The 24,164-nt window shown below is 41.5% G+C and overlaps 1 protein-coding gene across 2 annotated transcripts; it reads left to right on the top strand.

The window, feature by feature from the left end:
• The first annotated feature begins 4,831 nt into the window (after positions 1 to 4,831).
• On the top strand, positions 4,832 to 23,388 carry LOC110519157 (sodium/potassium/calcium exchanger 5). 2 transcript variants are annotated; one of them, XM_090239016.1, is made up of 9 exons: positions 4,832 to 5,159; positions 5,488 to 5,667; positions 5,890 to 5,973; positions 6,109 to 6,212; positions 8,484 to 8,584; positions 9,741 to 10,012; positions 10,946 to 11,152; positions 20,953 to 21,054; positions 22,618 to 23,388. In XM_090239016.1, exons 1-9 carry the CDS (start codon positions 5,000 to 5,002, stop codon positions 22,938 to 22,940), a joined length of 1,533 nt encoding a protein of 510 aa, XP_090095142.1. In that variant the 5' UTR covers positions 4,832 to 4,999; the 3' UTR covers positions 22,941 to 23,388. The 2 variants fall into 2 exon arrangements, with proteins under 2 accessions (XP_090095142.1, XP_090095143.1); XM_090239017.1 differs by lacking the exon at positions 4,832 to 5,159 and adding an exon at positions 5,204 to 5,317.
• Positions 23,389 to 24,164: the final 776 nt, after the last annotated feature.

The following is a 24,164-nucleotide window of genomic DNA, read 5'->3' as shown; positions in this document are numbered from 1 at the left end:
AGAGGAAAAGGGCAGGAGGCTGGAGGGAGTGGAGGGGAAGAGAGGAAAAGGGCAGGGGGCTGGAGAGAGTGGAGGGGAAGAGAGGAAAAGGGCAGGGGGCTGGAGAGAGTGGAGGGGAAGAGAGGAAAAGGGCAGGGGGCTGGAGAGAGTGGAGGGGAAGAGAGGAAAAGGGCAGGAGGCTGGAGGGAGTGGAGGGGGAGAGAGGAGGAAGCCAGGGAGCTGGAGGGAGTGGAAGGGGAGAGAGGAGGAAGCCAGGGGGATGGACAGACTGGAGGGGGAGAGAGGAGGAAGACAGGGGGCTGGAGAGAGTTAAGGAAGTTGGAGTGACTACAGAAGTTGGTGTGAAGAGAGGTTATGGTTTGGATAAGGTATCAGAAATAGATGTAACTCTGGTATGTTTCTGTGCATATGTACGACCCTTCAGTAGGATCAGCTGATAAACTGAACCAATAAAATACAATAATGTAATTCTCCTGGCCAACTCTACTGCATTCAGATACTACATTCTATATGAAGCAGATGTTTGCAGTGTCATTTCCATCCAAGGACCTTCCTCAAACTATGTTACTTTGATGATCAACTTACATAGGCCTTTAATTATGTTGCTATCATATTGTGCAAAACTATACATTACAGAATAAACTATTTCAACAGCTGTTTGAAATCATTCTCTTCTTAAAACTGTATGGTCTGAGTGTGAAATGAGGCACACTAAAGGGGTGATTAGAACAGGTTTAACTAATAGATATTATTCCACATGAACCAAGTCTGTCCTCTAGTGGTCTTTGAGAGCTCCAGTCCGTTTTATTACTGTGACAGTGGAGGCCAAGAACATAAAAGGGTTTCTTTCTGAAACCATCACATGGGGGCGCCGCAACCCAAGATGGTGATGACCTACCACAGCCGTAGAACCATTGTGTACAACTGTTAGTCACCTGCAACAGGTATGTATGACTGAAGTCATGTTCCACCTAATTCTAATGTCATAATGTAGGCCTACGGACCCAGTGCGGCCTCACATTAAATGACGTGCAGCTTATAAAGACTTCATAAAGCCTTAATAAATACTACATAAATGTGTTACAAATAATCTAGAACCATATGTCATGCTTTATAAAGGGTTCATAAATGTGCATTTTTGGATCTGACCTCAACTTCCCCACAATGCTGTGCTGGAGGATGACCCACACTCTAAAGTGCAGTCATGCACAGCAAAAAAAACATTGGTAGGGCCTTTTAAAATCAGTTTTTATTTTTTTGCCTACTTCTGATATTTTCCCAAATTCCATTATCTTGGTTTTGTTATTGCAGGTTTCCCCATTTTTTTCTGGTTTATCCCATTTTTTTCACACTTTTTTATTAGAAAAGCAATCAAATTAAAATGAGATTTTCTGTGTTCACAACAATGCCTAAACCACATCAGGGGATGACTTTTGAGCTCTGGCAAAAATCTAAGAAACGTACATTTGTGTGTGTAGTTGTCCTTCAGTCGGCATGCCCTGCACTGTTGTTTAGTTAGCAGGTTATCTGTAGTGCAGTAATCACAAGTGATGTGACTCGGCCACCAATGGAGTGGGTGGAGTGAAGGGTCAGCAACACTGTATTATTCAGAGCCCCATGAAATGACACCAGATATACATTGTACAGATCCTACTGAGTATTCCCATCAATACATTTACTGCACCACCAGAATACATCGTGCTCTAAACCACTATGTATTGGCTTAGAGCAAGTGATTCACATTGGGGGCAATTATCTGACCTTGCAACATGTTTTAAAAGCCTATTTAATGCAAATGTCACTAAAATATGAACAAATATGAATCATTGTTAATGTTTAGACAATTATTTTGTTATATATAATGAATTATTATTATTATTATTTTTATTGAAATGTTTCTATTTTAGTTTGACATTTTTGACATTTTTCTAAATGTAGTTTGTGGCCAAGAAAATAACAGAAACATTGCAAAGGCCTGCTGTTCAACATGTGAACTTACAAGTTATCCACAGAAAAGGTACTTTTTAGGAGTTTACAACTACAGAGGCCTATATAAATCATTTATAAAAATAAAAAAACTTGCTCCAGAACGCTCAGGACCTCAGACTGGGGCAAAGATTCACCTTCCAACAGGACAACGACCCTAAGCACACAGCCAAAACAATGCAGGAGTGGCTTTGGGACAAGTCTCTGAATGTCCTTGAGTGGCCCAGCCAGAGCCCAGACTTGAACCCGATCGAACATCTTTGGAAAGACCTGAAAATAGCTGTGCAACATCGCTCCCCATCCAGCCAGACAGAGCTTAAAAGGATCTGCAGAGAAGAATGGGAGAAACTCCCCTAATACAGGTGTGCCAAGCTTGTAGCGCCATACGCCAAGAAGACCCGAGGCTGTAATCGCTGCCAAAGGTGCTTAACCAAAGTACTGAGTAAAGGGTCTGAATACTTACGTAAATATATTTAATTTTTATATTTTTTATACATTTGTAAAAATTCCAAAAAACAGTTTTTGCTTTGTCATTATGGTGTATTGTGTGTAGTTTGATGAGGCAACAAAAACAATTGAATCCATTTTAGAATAAGGCTGTAACATAACAAATTGTGGAAAGTCAATGGGACTGAATACTTTCCGAATGCACTGTATTACGAAATTGTCCGTTTTCATATATTTCTACATATATGTTTATATATTTAAATATATGGTGTGGAAAAACATTTTAACAATATGCTGTGGTAGCTAGTAAAACATGTTCTAAAATATACTTGATAAATATATGTTACCATGTATTTTAATGAATGGTAAATGTTGCTTTTTACTTTAAATACTGTAGCTAGGCTACATTAAAATTCAATGCATAAAACTACAAAGTTCAGCACTAAATCACAATAGCATGCTGTGGTATACTTTGACAAGTTTGAATGGATGACAACTAAGAGTGTTTTCAATCATCTTTATTTTGTTCTCAAATAACTTGGTCCATTGTTTAATTGTGGCATCGGAGTCACTGGAAGGTCGCATCTGAAACACAAAATATAATGTATAAATTACATCTGCGACCTTAACATCTGTTTTTGAAAATCATGTCTTTGAACATCATATGTATACTTACAATGCAGATTCCTTCACCTCCAGCTCACAAGATAACCGTTATCATGTGGATAATGCAGAGACAGAGAGTTAGTGAAACAATTCCACAAAAGATGATTAATAAATAAGGGGTAAATGTTCATGAAGACATTTAAATTCAATTGGGAACTAGCTAGCTAAATGATACTAAAGACTACTTCCATTGGCTGGGGTCTGTCCATAGGCAGCTAAGACTCAAGACCAGAAGGATCCACTGCAGCAGGGAAATATCTATATTTTTTTTGTTGCTAGAAATAATCTATTTCTATCAGAGACACCCAACCCTCACCAAAGCTAGCTAAATTAGCTAGCCAACAAGCAACACATAACTTGGCTAGCCAAGAACATTTAACAATAGCTTTGGCAATTAAATTATATCTAATACATACATGACATTAACTCTACTGAACTTAATTTTTCAAAATTCTTACCTTGGTCAGTCACACTGCATGTTGTTGGCAAGCTAAAGGAGCTAACGTTAGCTAGCTAGCTGTGTTAGCAAGCTCGATGAAAACCCTTGTTGTTGGGAAGCTAAAGGAGCTAACGTTAGCTAGCTAGCTGTGTTAGCAAGCTCGATGAAAACCCTTGTTGTTGGCAAGCTAAAGGAGCTAACGTTAGCTAGCTAGCTGTGTTAGCAAGCTCGATGAAAACCCTTGTTGTTGGCAAGCTAAAGGAGCTAACGTTTGCTAGCTAGCTGTGTTAGCAAGCTCGATGAAAACCCTTGTTGTTGGCAAGCTAAAGAAGATAACGTTAGCTAGCTAGCTGTGGTAGCAAGCTCGATGAAAACCCTTGCTTGCAGTTGAAGAAATTATCACCCACCAGGTTAAAAACATATTTAATTCAATGTTGTGAATGTATAAATCAAATAAAATGCCAACATCCGCCAACATCCACTAGAAAGCTCTATGGCGGTGACAACTGCTCTCTTTTTCTGAAGAAGAAAATATAAAATTGTAATGGCTTCTCTGTCAGTTGGAGGCCAGCCTGGGGTGAGGGCTTGGGAACATTTAAAATTGTGATTGACTGCTCAGGAAAAATATATTTTAATACATTTCTAAATATTTGTACAGATATGTTCTACCTTCAAGTGTCTTTTTGAAATAAACACCTCATTTATTTGTACTATGTTTCATAAGTGGCAGGTAGGCTATACCTCAATAGCTGCAGAATGCATTGTCAACTATAACTCAATGATCCAACTTTATCATCCAAAATGCCACTTTGGGAACCTAATGCTAAGGTACTAGAGGTCAATAGAGACTCAACATTATCATCAGGGTAGAGAAGATTGTGAGGTGTGTATTTTACACATATATACAAAATATATATTTACATATATTTTATTTATTTATATATTGGATGAATACATGATAAAAACATTTCCCCAATATATTTAAATTTGATTGAAAAACATTCCAATATATAATTGTTCAGTATGGGAGCCTAGGCCTATATGGGCACCATGGGTGAGGCCTTTCTAATAATATTAAATGAGTGTAAATGTTTATTTCCAGGAAATATCTTTCCTATCCTGAGACTTTTCTACGGTGGTCAAATTGAATGGGGGGAGGAGGGAGCGAGTTACAGGGGGCTGGGGTGCCTTCAGCTAGAATAACTTCATCCCGTGATCTCTCTCTCTCTCTCTCTCTCTCTCTCTCTCTCTCTCTCTCTCTCTCTCTCTCTCTCTCTCTCTTTCTCTGAACACAGGCCTTAAAATATGCTTTTCTCCCCCATGATCTCTCTTCAGCCCTAATAGAGCAGGGTAGTGGTATTTGTGAGGTTAGTAAAAGGCTTGTTGTATGTTTACTGGCTTATGAGTGAACTCATGACGCACTGCAACAGCAGTTAATGAAACAGCAGCTATTCTAAAACCATGTATAGAGACGGAGTGCTGCACAAGAAGAACAGAAAAGACTTTCTGCCTTATTTTCTAGGACTAGTTTTAGTTTTCTATTGCACGGTTCATCTTGTGTCTTTCACTGCAGCAGCAGCTCAGGAGGACTCCCATTCCAACAGAGTGCGCCGGGCGCTGGGTGAGTGTTAATATCTCCCCATCAAGCCTGATAATCAATTAGATCAAGCCAATAAACGGTGACAATGTTTTCGCAGCTAATGGCGGTGACTAATTGAGAACGAATCCCCATAACGTTCCTCAGAAGAATAGACACAATGTTGGCACTGTGGTCATTCAGTAATGTTACAGACATGTATTCAAAAAGCCTATAATTATGTTATTGTAGACTGTTATTTTATTTTTTTCACTTCAAATGTTTATTTTTATTGTATAAGTTTCATCCCTTTTACTGAGTTTGTAGACTGTTACTTTCTGTAACTTAGACAACTCTGTGTGTGTTGTTTCAGAGAATGAGACAGAGTGTATTACAACGCAGTCGTCTGAGTTTCCAGAGGGGTTCTTCACACTACAGGAGAGGAAGGATGGAGGACTCCTCATACACTTTATGATCATATTTTACATGCTGCTGGCAGTTGCTATAGTCTGTGACGACTACTTCCTACCTTCTCTAGAACTTATCAGTGACCGTAAGTCACTCTCTCTGTCTGTGTGTGTGTGTGTGTGTGTGTGTGTGTGTGTGTGTGTGTGTGTGTGTGTGTGTGTGTGTGTGTGTGTGTGTGTGTGTGTGTGTGTGTGTGTGTGTGTGTGTGTGTGTGTGTGTGTGTGTGTGTGTGTGTGTGTGTGTGTGTGTGTGTGTGTGTGTGTGTGTGCGCGCGATAAATGGCAACATCTCTTGGTCTCCGTTCCAGGTCTGGGTCTATCTCAGGACGTAGCAGGAGCCACCTTTATGGCAGCAGGCAGCTCTGCTCCTGAAATGGTCACTGCCTTTCTGGGTACGTTACGCATCTGAAACATATGCACAACATATAATTACTATGGTTTGCTGAGAATAACTGCACCTCACTAAAATCATCATCATCAGCATCATGTGTTAACAATTGTATATGTGTGTGTGTGTGTCTACCCAGGTGTGTTTGTGACAAAGGGAGACATCGGTGTGAGCACCATCGTAGGATCAGCTGTCTACAACCTCCTGGGGATCTGTGCTGCTTGTGGACTCCTGACCAAAGTGGTATGTGTACAGTACACACATTATGGGAAGCATTACCTAACCATAAAGAGCTCAGTGGTATAATAATCATCCATTCCAGCCAGGGGCAGCTTTAGTAGGTCAAGGAGGGGAGATGATTGTGTAAACTGTTATGGTGTGCGTGTATGTGGCCGGTCCTGGCCGTTCTGCCACCCACGTTGAAATCAGGTTCATTTTCAGTTCTGAATGGAAGTTGAATAGACGTCTATGTTTGGGCCATATCAAGACATATCACAACCTACCATCACACCTCAAATCACTAACCACAGAGAGCTCAGAGCAGCAGGGTCCGGTGGGTTAATGGATCCTGGATGAGCCCCCATTATGTTACGCCTCTGTGAAGAGGGAACGCAACACCCTGCTGCAACTCAACTCTCCGTGAAGCGAAAGAGGTATGGACTGTAGGTGCGAGTAAGGATGACAAAAGGGAAAATGTTTACCGTTTACTAGGAATTTATTCCTTTACACAGTAATATGGGGAAAAGTGGCTGGACGGAACCAAATCAAAGAAAGTAAATCTCAAAGCCCCTCTCCTACCTTACCTGCCTACCCACTACTTATCTAATTTAGCACCACCTGGTGCCCTAACCAAAATACAGGGGGTGGTCCGCCCAGGTCTTACCTAGTGTGCCTAGACAGTGAATATACTATGGGTATATGTATGCCCGCGGGCCTCTTGCCTAAGCACTCCCTAGGTGCCTTCCCCTTCCCCCCGGGAACAAATTAAACAATTTCAAACAAACTAAGAAACAAAGGACATAGTCTTGACGAGGGGGCGGGGTCAGCTCTCCAATTAGCCATGGAGTCGACCAATCAGCTGCTTGGGGAGAATTCAGGAAGCCATCTCCTGAAACACACACTCAAATACACAGCTATAACACAGAAACTGGGGAACGTAACACATACCGGACCAAATCTGAACCAAGCATAAACATCTAGGATTGGTTAAGATTTGGTCCCGGCTGGACGGTCCGGACGAATGTCCATGGTGGAAATCAAGGCCAAAAGGCGTTGGCGTCAGTCCGTGGCCTGAGAGTGTCGCCTGAAATAAACTGTTCTGAATGCCCATCCATGGTTTAGGCCCACCAATTGTAAAACATGCCGTTGCATTGGCTGTCCTGATTCCTGTGATTTGGCTATTTAAGCTCTGAATATCAGCTACCCAACTTTATCAGGAGGAGTCATCTCTATTTGCAATGTGTTTATACAGCTGGAAATGCACTAGTATTTTCTTCTTTGCTATGATCAGCTCATCAAAATGTCTGGATACAAACCTGAAACCACTGATGATGACAGTTTGGCCCAGAGAGAGTGTGGGCAGCCTGATTGTCCAGACCATATTGTCCCTTTTACTTTGACCTCTCCTGTTTTTAGGATATGTTGTTTGTTAACATGTCAGTGCAATTTTGATTTGATTGGGCACCATTTAGGTTAAACTATTTGATTGGAACAACCTGCATGATGTAAGAAGTTTCTGTCTATTTACATTGTCATACATTTTATCTCCAGCCTGTAAGCTACAGGCAGGTAGCCAAGTAGTTAGAGCGTTGGGCCAGAAAGGTTGCTGGATCGAATCCCTGAGCTGAAAAGGTAAAAATCTATTGTTCTGCCCCTGAGCAAGGCAGTTAACCAACTGTTCCCCAGGCGCCGAAAATGTGGATGTCGATTAAGGCAGCCCCTGGACCTCTCTGATTCAGAAGGGTTGGGTTAAATGCGGAAGACACATTTCAGTTGAATACATTCAGTTGTACAACTGACTAGGTATCCCCCCTTTCCCTTACAGAAAAGGCCACATATTCTTTCTACCATATCCTATATGTGCTAGATGATTTGTCTGACAGAATGTTAGTAGAGCGCTCCAGAAATGCATCTCTCCATCAGCACCCTGCAAAGGCACGCTGGCAATGGACAAGATAAATATTCTGCGTCCCTGCCTTTTACAAAGTAGACACTGATTATCACAGGGGGGCATCAGCTCTGACCTAAAAAGGCCATATTCAACTGGTTGAGAGAAATTTACATTGTTTTTGGGCAGAATTCTGTGAGGTTTAATTTGTTGCTGGAGGTGCATCTAGTCAATCTGCTGCCATAGGTGGTCGCCTAATGAGCTGGCAGGCCCTGTGTGTGTGTGTGTGTGTGTGTGTGTGTGTGTGTGTGTGTGTGTGTGTGTGTGTGTGTGTGTGTGTGTGTGTGTGTGTGTGTGTGTGTGTGTGTGTGTACTATAAGCTGTAAACAGTGTGTTTTCTGTCCTAGGTGGGTCGTCTGACCTGTTGGCCTCTGTTCAGGGACTGTCTAGCTTACGCCATCTCTATCTCTGCTGTTATAGCCATCATTTCAGACAACAAAGTCTACTGGTAAGTGTGTGTGTGTGTGTGTGTGCGTGTGTGTGTGCGTGCGTGCGTGCGTGCGTGCGTGCGTGTTCGGAGCTTGGGTTAGTTTTAGGGTTAGGAGCTAGGATTAAGGTTGAGGTTAGGTTTTGAGGTTAAGGTGTGTGTGTGTGTGTGTGTGTGTGTGTGTGTGTGTGTGTGTGTGTGTGTGTGCGTGCGTGCGTGCGTGCGTGCGTGTGTGTTCGGAGCTTGGGTTAGTTTTAGGGTTAGGAGCTAGGATTAAGGTTGAGGTTAGGTTTTGAGGTTAAGGTTAAGGTGTGTGTGTGTGTGTGTGTGTGTGTGTGTGTGTGTGTGTGTGTGTGTGTGTGTGTGTGGATATGTTTAACTATTACAAGAATAGTAAACAAACAAACATTTCACAAACTGGGGGACATTTCACCCCCATGCTTCACATTAGGTATGGTGTTCTTTGGATGCAACTCAGCATTCTTTGTCCTCCAAAACGACGAGTTGAGTTTTTACCAAAAAGTTATATTTTGGTTTCATCTGACCATATGACATTCTCCCAATCTTCTTCTGGATCATCCAAATGCTCTCTAGCAAACTTCAGAGGGGCATGGACATGTACTGGCTTAAGCAGAGGGACACATCTGGCACTGCATGATTTGAGTCCCTGGCGGCGTAGTGTGTTACTGATGGTAGGCTTTGTTACTTTGGTCCCAGCTCTCTGCAGGTCATTCACTAGGTCCCCCCGTGTGGTTCTGGGATTTTTGCTCACCGTTCTTGTGATCATTTTGACCACACGGGGTGAGATCTTGCATGGAGCCCCAGATCGAGGGAGATTATCAGTGGTCTTGTATGTCTTCCATTTCTTAATAATTGCTCCCACAGTTGATTTCTTCAAACCAAGCTGCTTAGCTATTGCAGATCCAGTCTTCCCAGCCTGGTGCAGGTCTACAATTTTGTTTCTGGTGTCCTTTGACAGCTCTTTGGTCTTGGCCATAGTGGAGTTTGGAGTGTGACTGTTTGAGGTTGTGGACAGGTGTATTTTATACTGATAACAATGTACAAGTGATTGTATTCGTTTTAGCATTTAACTCTCCTCTTCCCTCCTCTCTTCTCCTTTCCTCCTCTCCTCCCATCCCCTCCTCCCCTCCCGTCTCCTCTCCTCCCCTCTCCCCAGGTATGATGCAGCCTGTCTGTTGCTGGTCTATGGGGTGTACATCGTAGTGTTGTGTTTTGACCTGAGGATCAGTGAGTGTGTTCTGAGGAGGTTCAGCCCCTGCTGTACTTGCCTGGGGAAAGGTTCCGGGGATCACAGCGAGACACAGCCATTGGTTGACACCACTCTGAGGGTCCACAGACGTTCTAGAAGCGACAGCGGAATCTTCCAGGATGATTCAGGATACTCACACATTTCCCTCAGTCTGCACGGCCTGAATGAGATACCAGAGGGTAGCTGACTCTATCTGTCACGTAAAAGTTTTAAAGTATTTGGTTTTAAATATACTTAAGTAATCAAAAGTAAATGTAATTGCGAAAAAATACAATTAAAAATTACTTATATTAAGCAAACCAGACGGCACAATGTTCTTGTTTTTTAAATGTACAGATAGCCAGAGGCACGCTCCAACACTCAAACATAATTTACAAACTAAGCATGTGTTTAGTGAGTCCGCCAGATCAGAGGCAGTAGGGATGACCAGGGATGTTCTCTTAATAAGTGTGTGAATTAGACCATTTCTTGTCCTGCTAATCATACAGAATGTAACGAGTACTTTAGGGTGTCAGGGAAAATGTATGGAGTAAAAAGTATATAATTTGATATAAGTTAAAGCAAAAGTTCTCAAAAATATAAATTGTAAAGTAAAGTACAGATACCCCAAAAAACTACTTAAGTAGTACTTACAAGTATTGTTACTTATGTACTTTACACTACTGCACACACACACACACACACACACACACACACACACACACACACACACACACCGCTCTGGTATATGACACATTGATGCCATGCAGACTGAGGAAGGTGTGTGTGTGTATGTGTGTGTGTGTGTGTGTGTGTGTGTGTGCGTGCGTGCGTGCGTACGTGCGTGCGTGCGTGATTTACTCCAGTGGGGAGTCTGCGGGGACAGAGGAGAACAAATTGCAACATTTTTCCTGCCAAGCAACAACAACACAGCAAGAGGTGCCGCTAATCAAAACACAGATCTGAGAATCACACACACATATTTTCTCTTGAACGCTTTCTCTGGCTTCTACATAAAATTTCACAATTTGTGTGAGAACTTATTCAAGTAAATCACACCTGTGTGTTTCATATGAGAACAGGGATTGACACCACTTGTGTTTTCTCTCTCTCTGTGTGTATGTGTGTTCCAGACCACAAGAGTGTGTTCTCAATGCCAGAGAACGACCTGAAGCGAATCCTGTGGGTGCTGTCCCTCCCGGCCATCGTGATTCTCTACCTGACGATTCCAGACTGCAGGAGACGGTTCTGGAAAAAATGGTTCATGTTCACCTTCTTTATGTCCGCTGTCTGGATCTCAGCCTTCACATACGTACTGGTCTGGATGGTCACTATCGTAGGTAAATATATATATATATATACTACCGTTCAAAAGTTTGGGGTCACTTAGAAATGTCCTTGTTTTTGAAAGAAAAGCTCATTTTCGGTCCATTGAAATAACATCAAATTGATCAGAAATACGGTGTAGACATTGTTAATGTTGTAAATGATTATTGTAGCTGGAAACGGCAGATTTTATATACATAGGTGTACAGAGGCCCATTATCAACAACCATCACTCCTGTGTTCCAATGGCACATTGTGTTAGCTAATCTAATTTTAAAAGGCTAATTGATCATTAGAAAACTCTTTTGAAATTATGTTAGCACAGCTGAAAACTGTTGTTCTAATTAAAGAAGCAATACAACTGGCCTTCTTTAGACTATTCGATTACAGCCTCAAAATGACACTAGGTAAGTCAGGCTCCTTTACATCAGTGTTACTATTGTCTGACGTCAGACTGAGTGACGATTCCCTCTGCATTGTCTGACGTCAGACTGAGGGACGATTCCCTCTGCATTGTCTGACGTCAGACTGAGGGACGATTCCCTCTGCATTGTCTGACGTCAGACTGAGGGACGATTCCCTCTGCATTGTCTGACGTCAGACTGAGGGACGATTCCCTCTGCATTGTCTGACGTCAGACTGAGTGACGATTCCCTCTGCATTGTCTGACGTCAGACTGAGGGACGATTCCCTCTGCATTGTCTGACGTCAGACTGAGGGACGATTCCCTCTGCATTGTCTGACGTCAGACTGAGAGACGATTCCCTCTGCATTGTCTGGTTAAGGGACGAGCTTTGCGTAGGAGTGATGCCACCTGTCGGATATCAATGTCGTTTTCATCAATGCTTTTCACAATATATCCTCAATACACAATACATCCTTCATCAATATATTGCCTTAGGCCCTGTGTACACTCAGGTTGTACAACTGATGTACAGTACATTTGACACAATGTTTGAGTTTGTCTGAACCGTTGTTGTGTCGCCACAACAAGTGTGTAATTATTTCTGTGCAAATGTGTTGTACCTTAGTGGTATAACTTGTGTGTGTATGAGGTCTAAGTGCCTGCTTTCAGACTGCAGGTGTTATTGAGCAAAACATTTGCAATTTTTACATGAAAAGAAGGAATCACATTAGTTTAAACCATTTTCATGTTACTCAATCAGAGAGTTATGGAAGTCCAAACGAGGAGGTTTAGAATGTGTATGAGAACATGTCAGATGTTAGAGTCGAGTCACATGCTGATTCCTGGGATTCCAGAGCAGAGCTGGGTCCTACAGGCTTAGTGGCGCTCCAATGGCCCGGTGGCCAGACACTAGCCCAGCCAGCACCGGGTTTACACACATACACGCACACACGCATGGATACACACACACGTGTGAACGCATGCACATATACAGACGCATGCAAATGAAGGCACACAAACGCAGGCACACTTAAACACATTAAACACAGACGCAGACACACTTAAACACATTAAACACAGACGCAGGTACACTTAAACACATTAAACACAGACGCAGACACACTTAAACACATTAAACACAGACGCAGACACACTTAAACACATTAAACACAGACGCAGACACACTTAAACACATTAAACACAGACGCAGGTTCACTTAAACACATTAAACACAGACGCAGACACACTTAAACACATTAAACACATTAAACACATTAAACACATTAAACACAGACGCAGACACACTTAAACACATTAAACACAGACGCAGACACACTTAAACACATTAAACACAGACGCAGGTACACTTAAACACATTAAACACAGACGCAGACACACTTAAACACATTAAACACAGACGCAGACACACTTAAACACATTAAACACAGACGCAGACACACTTAAACACATTAAACACAGACGCAGGTACACTTAAACACATTAAACACAGACGCAGACACACTTAAACACATTAAACACATTAAACACATTAAACACAGACGCAGACACACTTAAACACATTAAACACATTAAACACATTAAACACAGACGCAGACACACTTAAACACATTAAACACAGACGCAGGTACACTTAAACACATTAAACACAGACGCAGACACACTTAAACACATTAAACACATTAAACACATTAAACACAGACGCAGACACACTTAAACACATTAAACACAGACGCAGGTACACTTAAACACATTAAACACAGACGCAGGTACACTTAAACACATTAAACACAGACGCAGACACACTTAAACACATTAAACACATTAAACACATTAAACACAGACGCAGGTACACTTAAACACATTAAACACAGACGCAGGTACACTTAAACACATTAAACACAGACGCAGACACACTTAAACACATTAAACACATTAAACACAGACGTAGGTACACTTAAACACATTAAACACAGACGCAGGTACACTTAAACACATTAAACACAGACACAGACACACTTAAACACATTAAACACAGACGCAGGTACACTTAAACACATTAAACACAGACGCAGGTACACTTAAACACATTAAACACAGACACAGACACACTTAAACACATTAAACACAGACGCAGGTACACTTAAACACATTAAACACAGACGCAGGTACACTTAAACACATTAAACACAGACGCAGACACACTTAAACACATTAAACACATTAAACACATTAAACACAGACGCAGGTACACTTAAACACATTAAACACAGACGCAGGTACACTTAAACACATTAAACACAGACGCAGACACACTTAAACACATTAAACACATTAAACACATTAAACACAGACGCAGGTACACTTAAACACATTAAACACAGACGCAGACACACTTAAACACATTAAACACAGACGCAGACACACTTAAACACATTAAACACAGACGCAGACACACTTAAACACATTAAACACAGACGCAGACACACTTAAACACATTAAACACAGACGCAGACACACTTAAACACATTAAACACAGACGCAGACACACTTAAACACATTAAACACATTAAACACATTAAACACAGACGCAGGTACACTTAAACACATTAAACACAGACGCAGGTACACTTAAACACATTAAACACAGACGCAGGTACACTTAAACACATTAAACACAGACGCAGGTACACTTAAACACATTAAACACAGACGCAGACACACTTAAACACATTAAACACATTAAACACATTAAACACAGACGCAGACACACTTAAACACATTAAACACAGACGCAGACACACTTAAACACATTAAACACAGACGCAGACACACTTAAACACATTAAACACAGAAGCAGACACACTTAAACACATTAAACACAGACGCAGGTACACTTAAACACATTAAACACAGACGCAGACACACTTAAACACATTAAACACAGACGCAGACACACTTAAACACATTAAACACAGACGCAGACACACTTAAACACATTAAACACAGACGCAGACACACTTAAACACATTAAACACATTAAACACATTAAACACAGACGCAGACACACTTAAACACATTAAACACAGACGCAGACACACTTAAACACATTAAACACAGACGCAGACACACTTAAACACATTAAACACAGACGCAGACACACTTAAACACATTAAACACAGACGCAGACACACTTAAACACATTAAACACAGACGCAGACACACTTAAACACATTAAACACAGACGCAGGTACACTTAAACACATTAAACACAGAAGCAGACACACTTAAACACATTAAACACAGACGCAGGTACACTTAAACACATTAAACACAGACGCAGACACACAAACACATTAAACACAGACGCAGACACACTTAAACACATTAAACACAGAAGCAGACACACTTAAACACATTAAACACATTAAACACAGACGCAGACACACTTAAACACATTAAACACAGACGCAGACACACTTAAACACATTAAACACAGACGCAGACACACTTAAACACATTAAACACAGACGCAGGTACACTTAAACACATTAAACACATTAAACACAGACGCAGACACACTTAAACACATTAAACACAGAAGCAGACACACTTAAACACATTAAACACAGAAGCAGACACACTTAAACACATTAAACACAGACGCAGACACACTTAAACACATTAAACACAGACGCAGGTACACTTAAACACATTAAACACAGACGCAGACACACTTAAACACATTAAACACAGACACAGACACACTTAAACACATTAAACACAGACGCAGACACACTTAAACACATTAAACACAGACGCAGACACACTTAAACACATTAAACACAGACGCAGACACACTTAAACACATTAAACACAGACGCAGACACACTTAAACACATTAAACACAGACGCAGACACACTTAAACACATTAAACACAGACGCAGACACACTTAAACACATTAAACACAGACGCAGACACACTTAAACACATTAAACACAGACGCAGACACACTTAAACACATTAAACACAGACGCAGGTACACTTAAACACATTAAACACAGACGCAGACACACTTAAACACATTAAACACATTAAACACATTAAACACATTAAACACAGACGCAGGTACACTTAAACACATTAAACACAGACGCAGACACACTTAAACACATTAAACACAGACACAGACACACTTAAACACATTAAACACAGACGCAGACACACTTAAACACATTAAACACATTAAACACATTAAACACAGACGCAGACACACTTAAACACATTAAACACAGACGCAGGTACACTTAAACACATTAAACACAGACGCAGGTTCACTTAAACACATTAAACACAGACGCAGATACACTTAAACACATTAAACACAGACGCAGACACACTTAAACACATTAAACACAGACGCAGACACACTTAAACACATTAAACACATTAAACACATTAAACACATTAAACACATTAAACACATTAAACACATTAAACACATTAAACACAGACGCAGACACACTTAAACACATTAAACACATTAAACACAGACGCAGACACACTTAAACACATTAAACACATTAAACACAGACGCAGACACACTTAAACACATTAAACACAGACGCAGACACACTTAAACACATTAAACACAGACGCAGACACACTTAAACACATTAAACACAGACGCAGACACACTTAAACACATTAAACACATTAAACACAGACGTAGACACACTTAAACACATTAAACACAGACGCAGGTACACTTAAACACATTAAACACAGACGCAGACACACTTAAACACATTAAACACAGACGCAGACACACTTAAACACATTAAACACAGACGCAGACACACTTAAACACATTAAACACAGACGCAGACACACTTAAACACATTAAACACAGACGCAGATACACTTAAACACATTAAACACATTAAACACAGACGCAGACACACTTAAACACATTAAACACAGACGCAGACACACTTAAACACATTAAACACAGACGCAGACACACTTAAACACATTAAACACAGACGCAGACACACTTAAACACATTAAACACATTAAACACATTAAACACATTAAACACAGACGCAGACACACTTAAACACATTAAACACATTAAACACATTAAACACATTAAACACAGACGCAGACACACTTAAACACATTAAACACATTAAACACAGACGCAGACACACTTAAACACATTAAACACAGACGCAGACACACTTAAACACATTAAACACAGACGCAGACACACTTAAACACATTAAACACATTAAACACATTAAACACATTAAACACATTAAACACATTAAACACATTAAACACATTAAACACATTAAACACAGACGCAGGTACACTTAAACACATTAAACACATTAAACACATTAAACACATTAAACACAGACGCAGACACACTTAAACACATTAAACACAGACGCAGACACACTTAAACACATTAAACACAGACGCAGACACACTTAAACACATTAAACACAGACACAGACACACTTAAACACATTAAACACAGACGCAGACACACTTAAACACATTAAACACAGACGCAGACACACTTAAACACATTAAACACATTAAACACATTAAACACATTAAACACATTAAACACATTAAACACATTAAACACATTAAACACAGACGCAGGTACACTTAAACACATTAAACACAGACGCAGACACACTTAAACACATTAAACACAGACGCAGACACACTTAAACACATTAAACACAGACGCAGACACACTTAAACACATTAAACACATTAAACACATTAAACACATTAAACACATTAAACACATTAAACACATTAAACACATTAAACACATTAAACACAGACGCAGGTACACTTAAACACATTAAACACATTAAACACATTAAACACATTAAACACAGACGCAGACACACTTAAACACATTAAACACAGACGCAGACACACTTAAACACATTAAACACAGACGCAGACACACTTAAACACATTAAACACAGACACAGACACACTTAAACACATTAAACACAGACGCAGACACACTTAAACACATTAAACACAGACGCAGACACACTTAAACACATTAAACACATTAAACACATTAAACACATTAAACACATTAAACACATTAAACACATTAAACACATTAAACACATTAAACACAGACGCAGGTACACTTAAACACATTAAACACAGACGCAGGTACACTTAAACACATTAAACACAGACGCAGGTACACTTAAACACATTAAACACAGACGCAGGCATGGACAGATGCACGTACACACACAATATGCACACATCCAGAACACGTGCACACACACACACACAGACACACAGCAGTCAGATTACCGCCTGCTTCACCTCACACACTGCATGGCTGCCAGGAGACGTCATGTGAGCTTCGGGTGGGAGTAGCCTCTAGGCACAGATCTAGGATCAGCTATCCCCAAGCTTTACCATTACAGAGAAAAAACAAAGAACTGACCTTACATCAGTGTTGAGGACTGATGTTGTCATGTGACGTTAGTAGACATGAGAGTATAATGGGATTATTATGTTTTAACCTTCAGAACAGCTCACATGAGAGAGAGAGAGAGAGAGAGAGAGAGAGAGAGAGAGAGAGAGAGAGAGAGAGAGAGGGAGAGAGAGAGAGAAGAGAAAGAGGGAGATGGGGGAAAGAAGAAGAAGAGAGGGATGGAGGGATGAGCGAGTGATGGGCTCCCGAGTGGGGCAGCGGTCTAAGGCACTGCATCTCAGTGCTAGAGGCGTCACTACAGACCCTGGTTTGATTCCAAGCTGTATCACAACTGGCCGTGATTGGGAGTCCCATAGGGTGGTGCACCATTGGCCCAGCGTTGTCTGGGTTACTGTTTGGCTGGGGTAGGCTATCATTGTAAATAAGAATTTGTTCTTGACTGACTTGCCTAGTTAAATAAAGGTTAAATAAAATGGGGAAGGGAGGACTCCTTTAAAGTAGTGTTTCTAAACCATTTTGCACTGTGTCTACCTGAAGCCTTTCTTATTGTGTTTCCTGTGTTTTATCTACCTGTATCCTGTGTGTTTTATCTACCTGTATCCTGTGTGTTTTATCTACCTGTATCCTGTGTGTTATATCTACCTGTATCCTGTGTGTTTTATATACCTGTATCCTGTGTGTTTATCTACCTGTATCCTGTGTGTTATCTCTACCTGCATCCTGTGTGTTATATCTACCTGTATCCTGTGTGTTTTATCTACCTGTATCCTGTGTGTTATCTCTACCTGCATCCTGTGTGTTATATCTACCTGTATCCTGTGTGTTTTATATACCTGTATCCTGTGTGTTTATCTACCTGTATCCTGTGTGTTTTATATACCTGTATCCTGTGTGTTTATCTACCTGTATCCTGTGTGTTTTATCTACCTGTATCCTGTGTGTTTTATATACCTGTATCCTGTGTGTTTTATCTACCTGTATCCTGTGTGTTTTATCTACCTGTATCCTGTGTGTTTTATCTACCTGTATCCTGTGTGTTTTATCTACCTGTATCCTGTGTGTTTTATATACCTGTATCTTGTGTGTTATCTCTACCTGCATCCTGTGTGTTATCTACCTGTATCCTGTGTGTTTTATATACCTGTATCCTGTGTGTTTTATCTACCTGTATCCTGTGTGTTATCTCTACCTGCATCCTGTGTGTTTTATATACCTGTATCCTGTGTGTTTTATCTACCTGCATCCTGTGTGTTATCTCTACCTGCATCCTGTGTGTTTTATATACCTGTATCCTGTGTGTTTTATCTACCTGTATCCTGTGTGTTATCTCTACCTGCATCCTGTGTGTTTTATATACCTGTATCCTGTGTGTTTTATCTACCTGCATCCTGTGTGTTATCTCTACCTGCATCCTGTGTGTTTTATATACCTGTATCCTGTGTGTTTTATCTACCTGCATCCTGTGTGTTATCTCTACCTGCATCCTGTGTGTTTTATATACCTGTATCCTGTGTGTTTTATCTACCTGTATCCTGTGTGTTATCTCTACCTGCATCCTGTGTGTTTTATATACCTGTATCCTGTGTGTTTTATCTACCTGCATCCTGTGTGTTATCTCTACCTGCATCCTGTGTGTTTTATATACCTGTATCCTGTGTGTTTTATCTACCTGCATCCTGTGTGTTATCTCTACCTGCATCCTGTGTGTTTTATATACCTGTATCCTGTGTGTTTTATCTACCTGTATCCTGTGTGTTATCTCTACCTGCATCCTGTGTGTTTTATATACCTGTATCCTGTGTGTTTTATCTACCTGCATCCTGTGTGTTATCTCTACCTGCATCCTGTGTGTTTTATATACCTGTATCCTGTGTGTTTTATCTACCTGCATCCTGTGTGTTATCTCTACCTGCATCCTGTGTGTTTTATATACCTGTATCCTGTGTGTTTTATCTACCTGTATCCTGTGTGTTATCTCTACCTGCATCCTGTGTGTTTTATATACCTGTATCCTGTGTGTTTTATCTACCTGCATCCTGTGTGTTATCTCTACCTGCATCCTGTGTGTTTTATATACCTGTATCCTGTGTGTTTTATCTACCTGCATCCTGTGTGTTATCTCTACCTGCATCCTGTGTGTTTTATATACCTGTATCCTGTGTGTTTTATCTACCTGCATCCTGTGTGTTATCTCTACCTGCATCCTGTGTGTTTTATATACCTGTATCCTGTGTGTTTTATCTACCTGTTTCCTGTGTGTTTTATCTACCTGCATCCTGTGTGTTTTATCTACCTGCATCCTGTGTGTTTTATATACCTGTATCCTGTGTGTTTTATCTACCTGCATCCTGTGTGTTATCTCTACCTGCATCCTGTGTGTTTTATATACCTGTATCCTGTGTGTTTTATCTACCTGTATCCTGTGTGTTTTATATACCTGTATCCTGTGTTTTATATACCTGTATCCTGTGTGTTTTATCTACCTGTATCCTGTGTTGTGTTCTATCTGACCCTGTGTTGTGTTCTATCTGACCCTGTGTTGTGTTCTATCTGACCCTGTGTTGTGTTCTATCTGACCCTGTGTTGTGTTTTATCTGACCCAGTGTTGTGTTCTATCTGACCCAGTGTTGTGTTCTATCTGACCCAGTGTTGTTTTGTATCTGACCCTGTGTTGTGTTCTATCTGACCCTGTGGTATGTCTGAGATGTAACAGGTGAGACTCTGGGTATCCCAGACAGTGATGGGCCTGACTTTATGTCCTGTGTATCTGACTGTGTGTTCTCTGTGTTGTGTGTATCAGGAGAGACTCTGGGTATCCCAGACACAGTGATGGGCCTGACTTTATGTCCTGTGTATCTGACTGTATGTTTTCTGTGTTGTGTGTAACAGGAGAGACTCTGGGTATCCCAGACACAGTGATGGGCCTGACTCTGTTAGCTGCAGGGACCAGTATACCAGACACAGTGGCTAGTGTCATGGTTGCCAGAGAAGGTAATTACTACTGTAGCTTCATTTCTGATCCTTTCTGACCTTTAGTCCCCCTGAGATACATCTCTTTTCTAGGTCAGTAGATACATAGAGACATATTACTTCAGGGTGAAATGGAGCCCATAGCTGCTAATTATTCCACTAGATGTCCCCCTTATCATAATCGTTCAAGTCATACTTAAGTCCAATCTCTCTCTTACACTATATACACAAAAGTATGTGGACACCCCGTTGCTGACAGGTGTATAAAATCGAGCACACCGCCATGTAATCTCCATAGACAAACATTGGCAGTAAATGGCCCCTATTAAAGAGCTCAATGACTTTCAACATGGCACCGTCATAGGATGCCACCTTTCCAACAAGTCAGTTAGTCAAATTTCTGCCCTGTTAGAGCTGCCCTGGTCAACTGTAAGTGCTATTATTGTGAAGTGGAATGTCTATGAGCAACAACGGCTCAGCCACGATGTGGTGGGCCACATGAGCTCACAGAACTGGACCGCCGAGTGCTGAAGCACCTAGTAAAAATTGTCTGTCCTCGGTTACAACACTCACTACCTAGTTCCAAACTGCCTCTGGAAGCAACGTCAGCACAATAACTGTTCGTCGGGAGCTTCATGAAATGGGTTTCCATGGCCGAGCAGCTGCACACAAGCCTAAGATCACCATGCGTAATGCCAAGCGTCGGCTGGAGTGGTGTAAAGCTCGTCACAATTGGACTCTGGAGCAGTGGAAACGAGTTCTCTGGAGTGATGAATTACGCTTCATCAGATAGCAGTCCGACGGACAAATCTGGGTTTGGCGGATGCCAGGAGAACGCTACCTGCCAGAATGCAAAGTGTCAACTGTAAAGTTTGGTGGAGGAAGAATAATGGTCTGGGCTGTTTTTCATGGTTCGGGCCCCTTAGTTCCAGTGAAAAGAAATCGTAACGCTACAGCATACAATGACATTCTAGACGATTCTGTGCTTCCAACTTTGTGGCAACAGGTTGTGGAAGGCACTTTCCTGTTTCATCGTGACAATGGCCCATGCACAAAGAGAGGTCCATACAGAAATGGTTGGTCAAGATCAGTGTGGAAGAACCTGACTGGCCTGCACAGAGCCCTGACCTCAACCCAATAGAACACCTTTGGGATGAATTGGAATGCTGACTGCGAGCCAAGCCTAATTGCTCAACATCAGTGTCCAACCTCATAAATGCTTGTTGTTGAATGGAAGCAAGTCCCTGCAGCAATGTTCCAACATCTAGTGGAAAGCCTTCCCAGAAGAGTGGAGGCTGTTGTAGCAGCAAAGGGGGGACCAACTCCATATTAATGCCTGACAAGCAGGTGTCCACATACTTTTGGTCATGTAGTGAAGGTAAAACAGACATGTACAACATAGTGTAATATGTCATCTCTCTCCTCCTCTCTCTTCGCCCCTCGCTCCATCTCCTCCCCTCTCTCTCTTCCCCCCGCACCTCCCCTCGCTCCTCCTCTCTCCTCCCCTCTCTCCTCCTCTCTCTCCCCTCTCGCTCCTCCTCCCCCCTCTCCTCCTCTCCACCCCTCTCTCCTGCTCTGTTCCAGGTAAAGCCGATATGGCCATGTCCAACATCGTGGGTTCTAATGTTTTTGACATGCTGTGTCTGGGTCTTCCCTGGTTCATTAAGACAGTGTTTGTGGACACGGTCAACCCTGTGGAGGTCAACAGCACCGGTCTGGTTTTCATCTCCGCCACCCTCCTCCTCTCCATCGTCTTTCTCTTCGTGGCGGTCCATATAAACGGCTGGAAGCTGGACTGGAAGCTGGGGATCGTCTCTCTGTTCTGCTATGCTGTTTTTGCCACTCTGGCCATCCTCTACGAACTGGGCATCATAGGGAACAACCCTGTCAGACTGTGCGGCGACTGATACACTGATAAACACACAGAGATGTACAACAACACACACGGTAGCACACACACAGCGCTGCTGCAGGCCGCACTCATCAGACTGTGTAGTGGCTGAGTGGCAGCGATGGAGTCCACACTGCAGCCCTCCCCAGAACCAGACCACCCAGAACCAACCTCTTTGACACTCAGACCATTTATACAGAACCCAGATACAGGGCACAGATTCACAGAGTACTGATATAGGATCAGGTCCACCCTGTCCAGGTCCTCTTATTCATTATGATCTAAATCAGTGGAATTCGAAGTCGGGTCACAACCCCACTAGCAGTTGGGTTTGTGGACAGATTAGGAGTGTTGGATCACCAAATTCAAATACTTTTTTTTTTTTACAAAAAAATAACAGTACAAATTATTGTATGGGACACTATACAAACATTTTTGAGAAAAATAAAATTGTATTGAGTAAATTTATTTATTGGGGTTTTTTTTCGATAAGAGATGAAAATACAATGAACGGAAGGTTATTTGCTGATGTATTGGTGGAGTTGCGAGAAATGGTGAAAAAAATGTGGTCCCCACTGAAAAAGTTTGAATACCGCTGATCTAAACAACACTCCTACTGACACACTTTATGAATACAGGCCCAGGACTGGGTGCCAAGACCAGGATACAAGATTAAAGCTACATCTCAAATGACACCTTTCCCCAACGTAGGTCTCTGGCCAACAGAAGTGTAAATAAATGTAGGGTAGGGGTACTCAACTCTGACCCTATGAGGTCTGGAGCCTGCTGCTTTTCTGTTCTACCTGATGATTAACTACAGCCATGCCGAAATCATTTCCTGTTTAGATCAAATGCAGTGGAACTGGCTTCAATGTCCAGAGTTGAGTTTGACGGGTGCAGGGTGTGATTTGAGATGCAGCCCCACGCAGACTCCATACTACCTGTGAGAATGACCCAGCAACACTGCCTTTCACCTCTTGACCTCTAACTCAGGGAGATAAAGCTGCTTTGTAATATTCTATTGGACTCCTCTGACCTTATCTGGTCATTACCAGAGAGGAAGAGGCAAAGCGAGAGGGATAACTGGGCCAAAAATCTGTCACCAGCAGGTTTTTTCACACAAGCCAAGTTTCTGTCTGGAGGTTTGTGATATTTGGTCAACAGAAAAATGGAATGGTCTTCTTGCTACATGAGGTTAATTTGATCAAATAGAAATTTCACAATGCTTAGGTTATGAGTG

The sequence above is a fragment of the Oncorhynchus mykiss genome, chromosome 6 (genome assembly GCF_057628025.1).
Source record: "Oncorhynchus mykiss isolate SJ-2025 chromosome 6, ASM5762802v1, whole genome shotgun sequence".
Classification (NCBI taxonomy): domain Eukaryota; kingdom Metazoa; phylum Chordata; class Actinopteri; order Salmoniformes; family Salmonidae; genus Oncorhynchus; species Oncorhynchus mykiss.
This window is presented reverse-complemented; position numbering and strand designations above follow the sequence as displayed.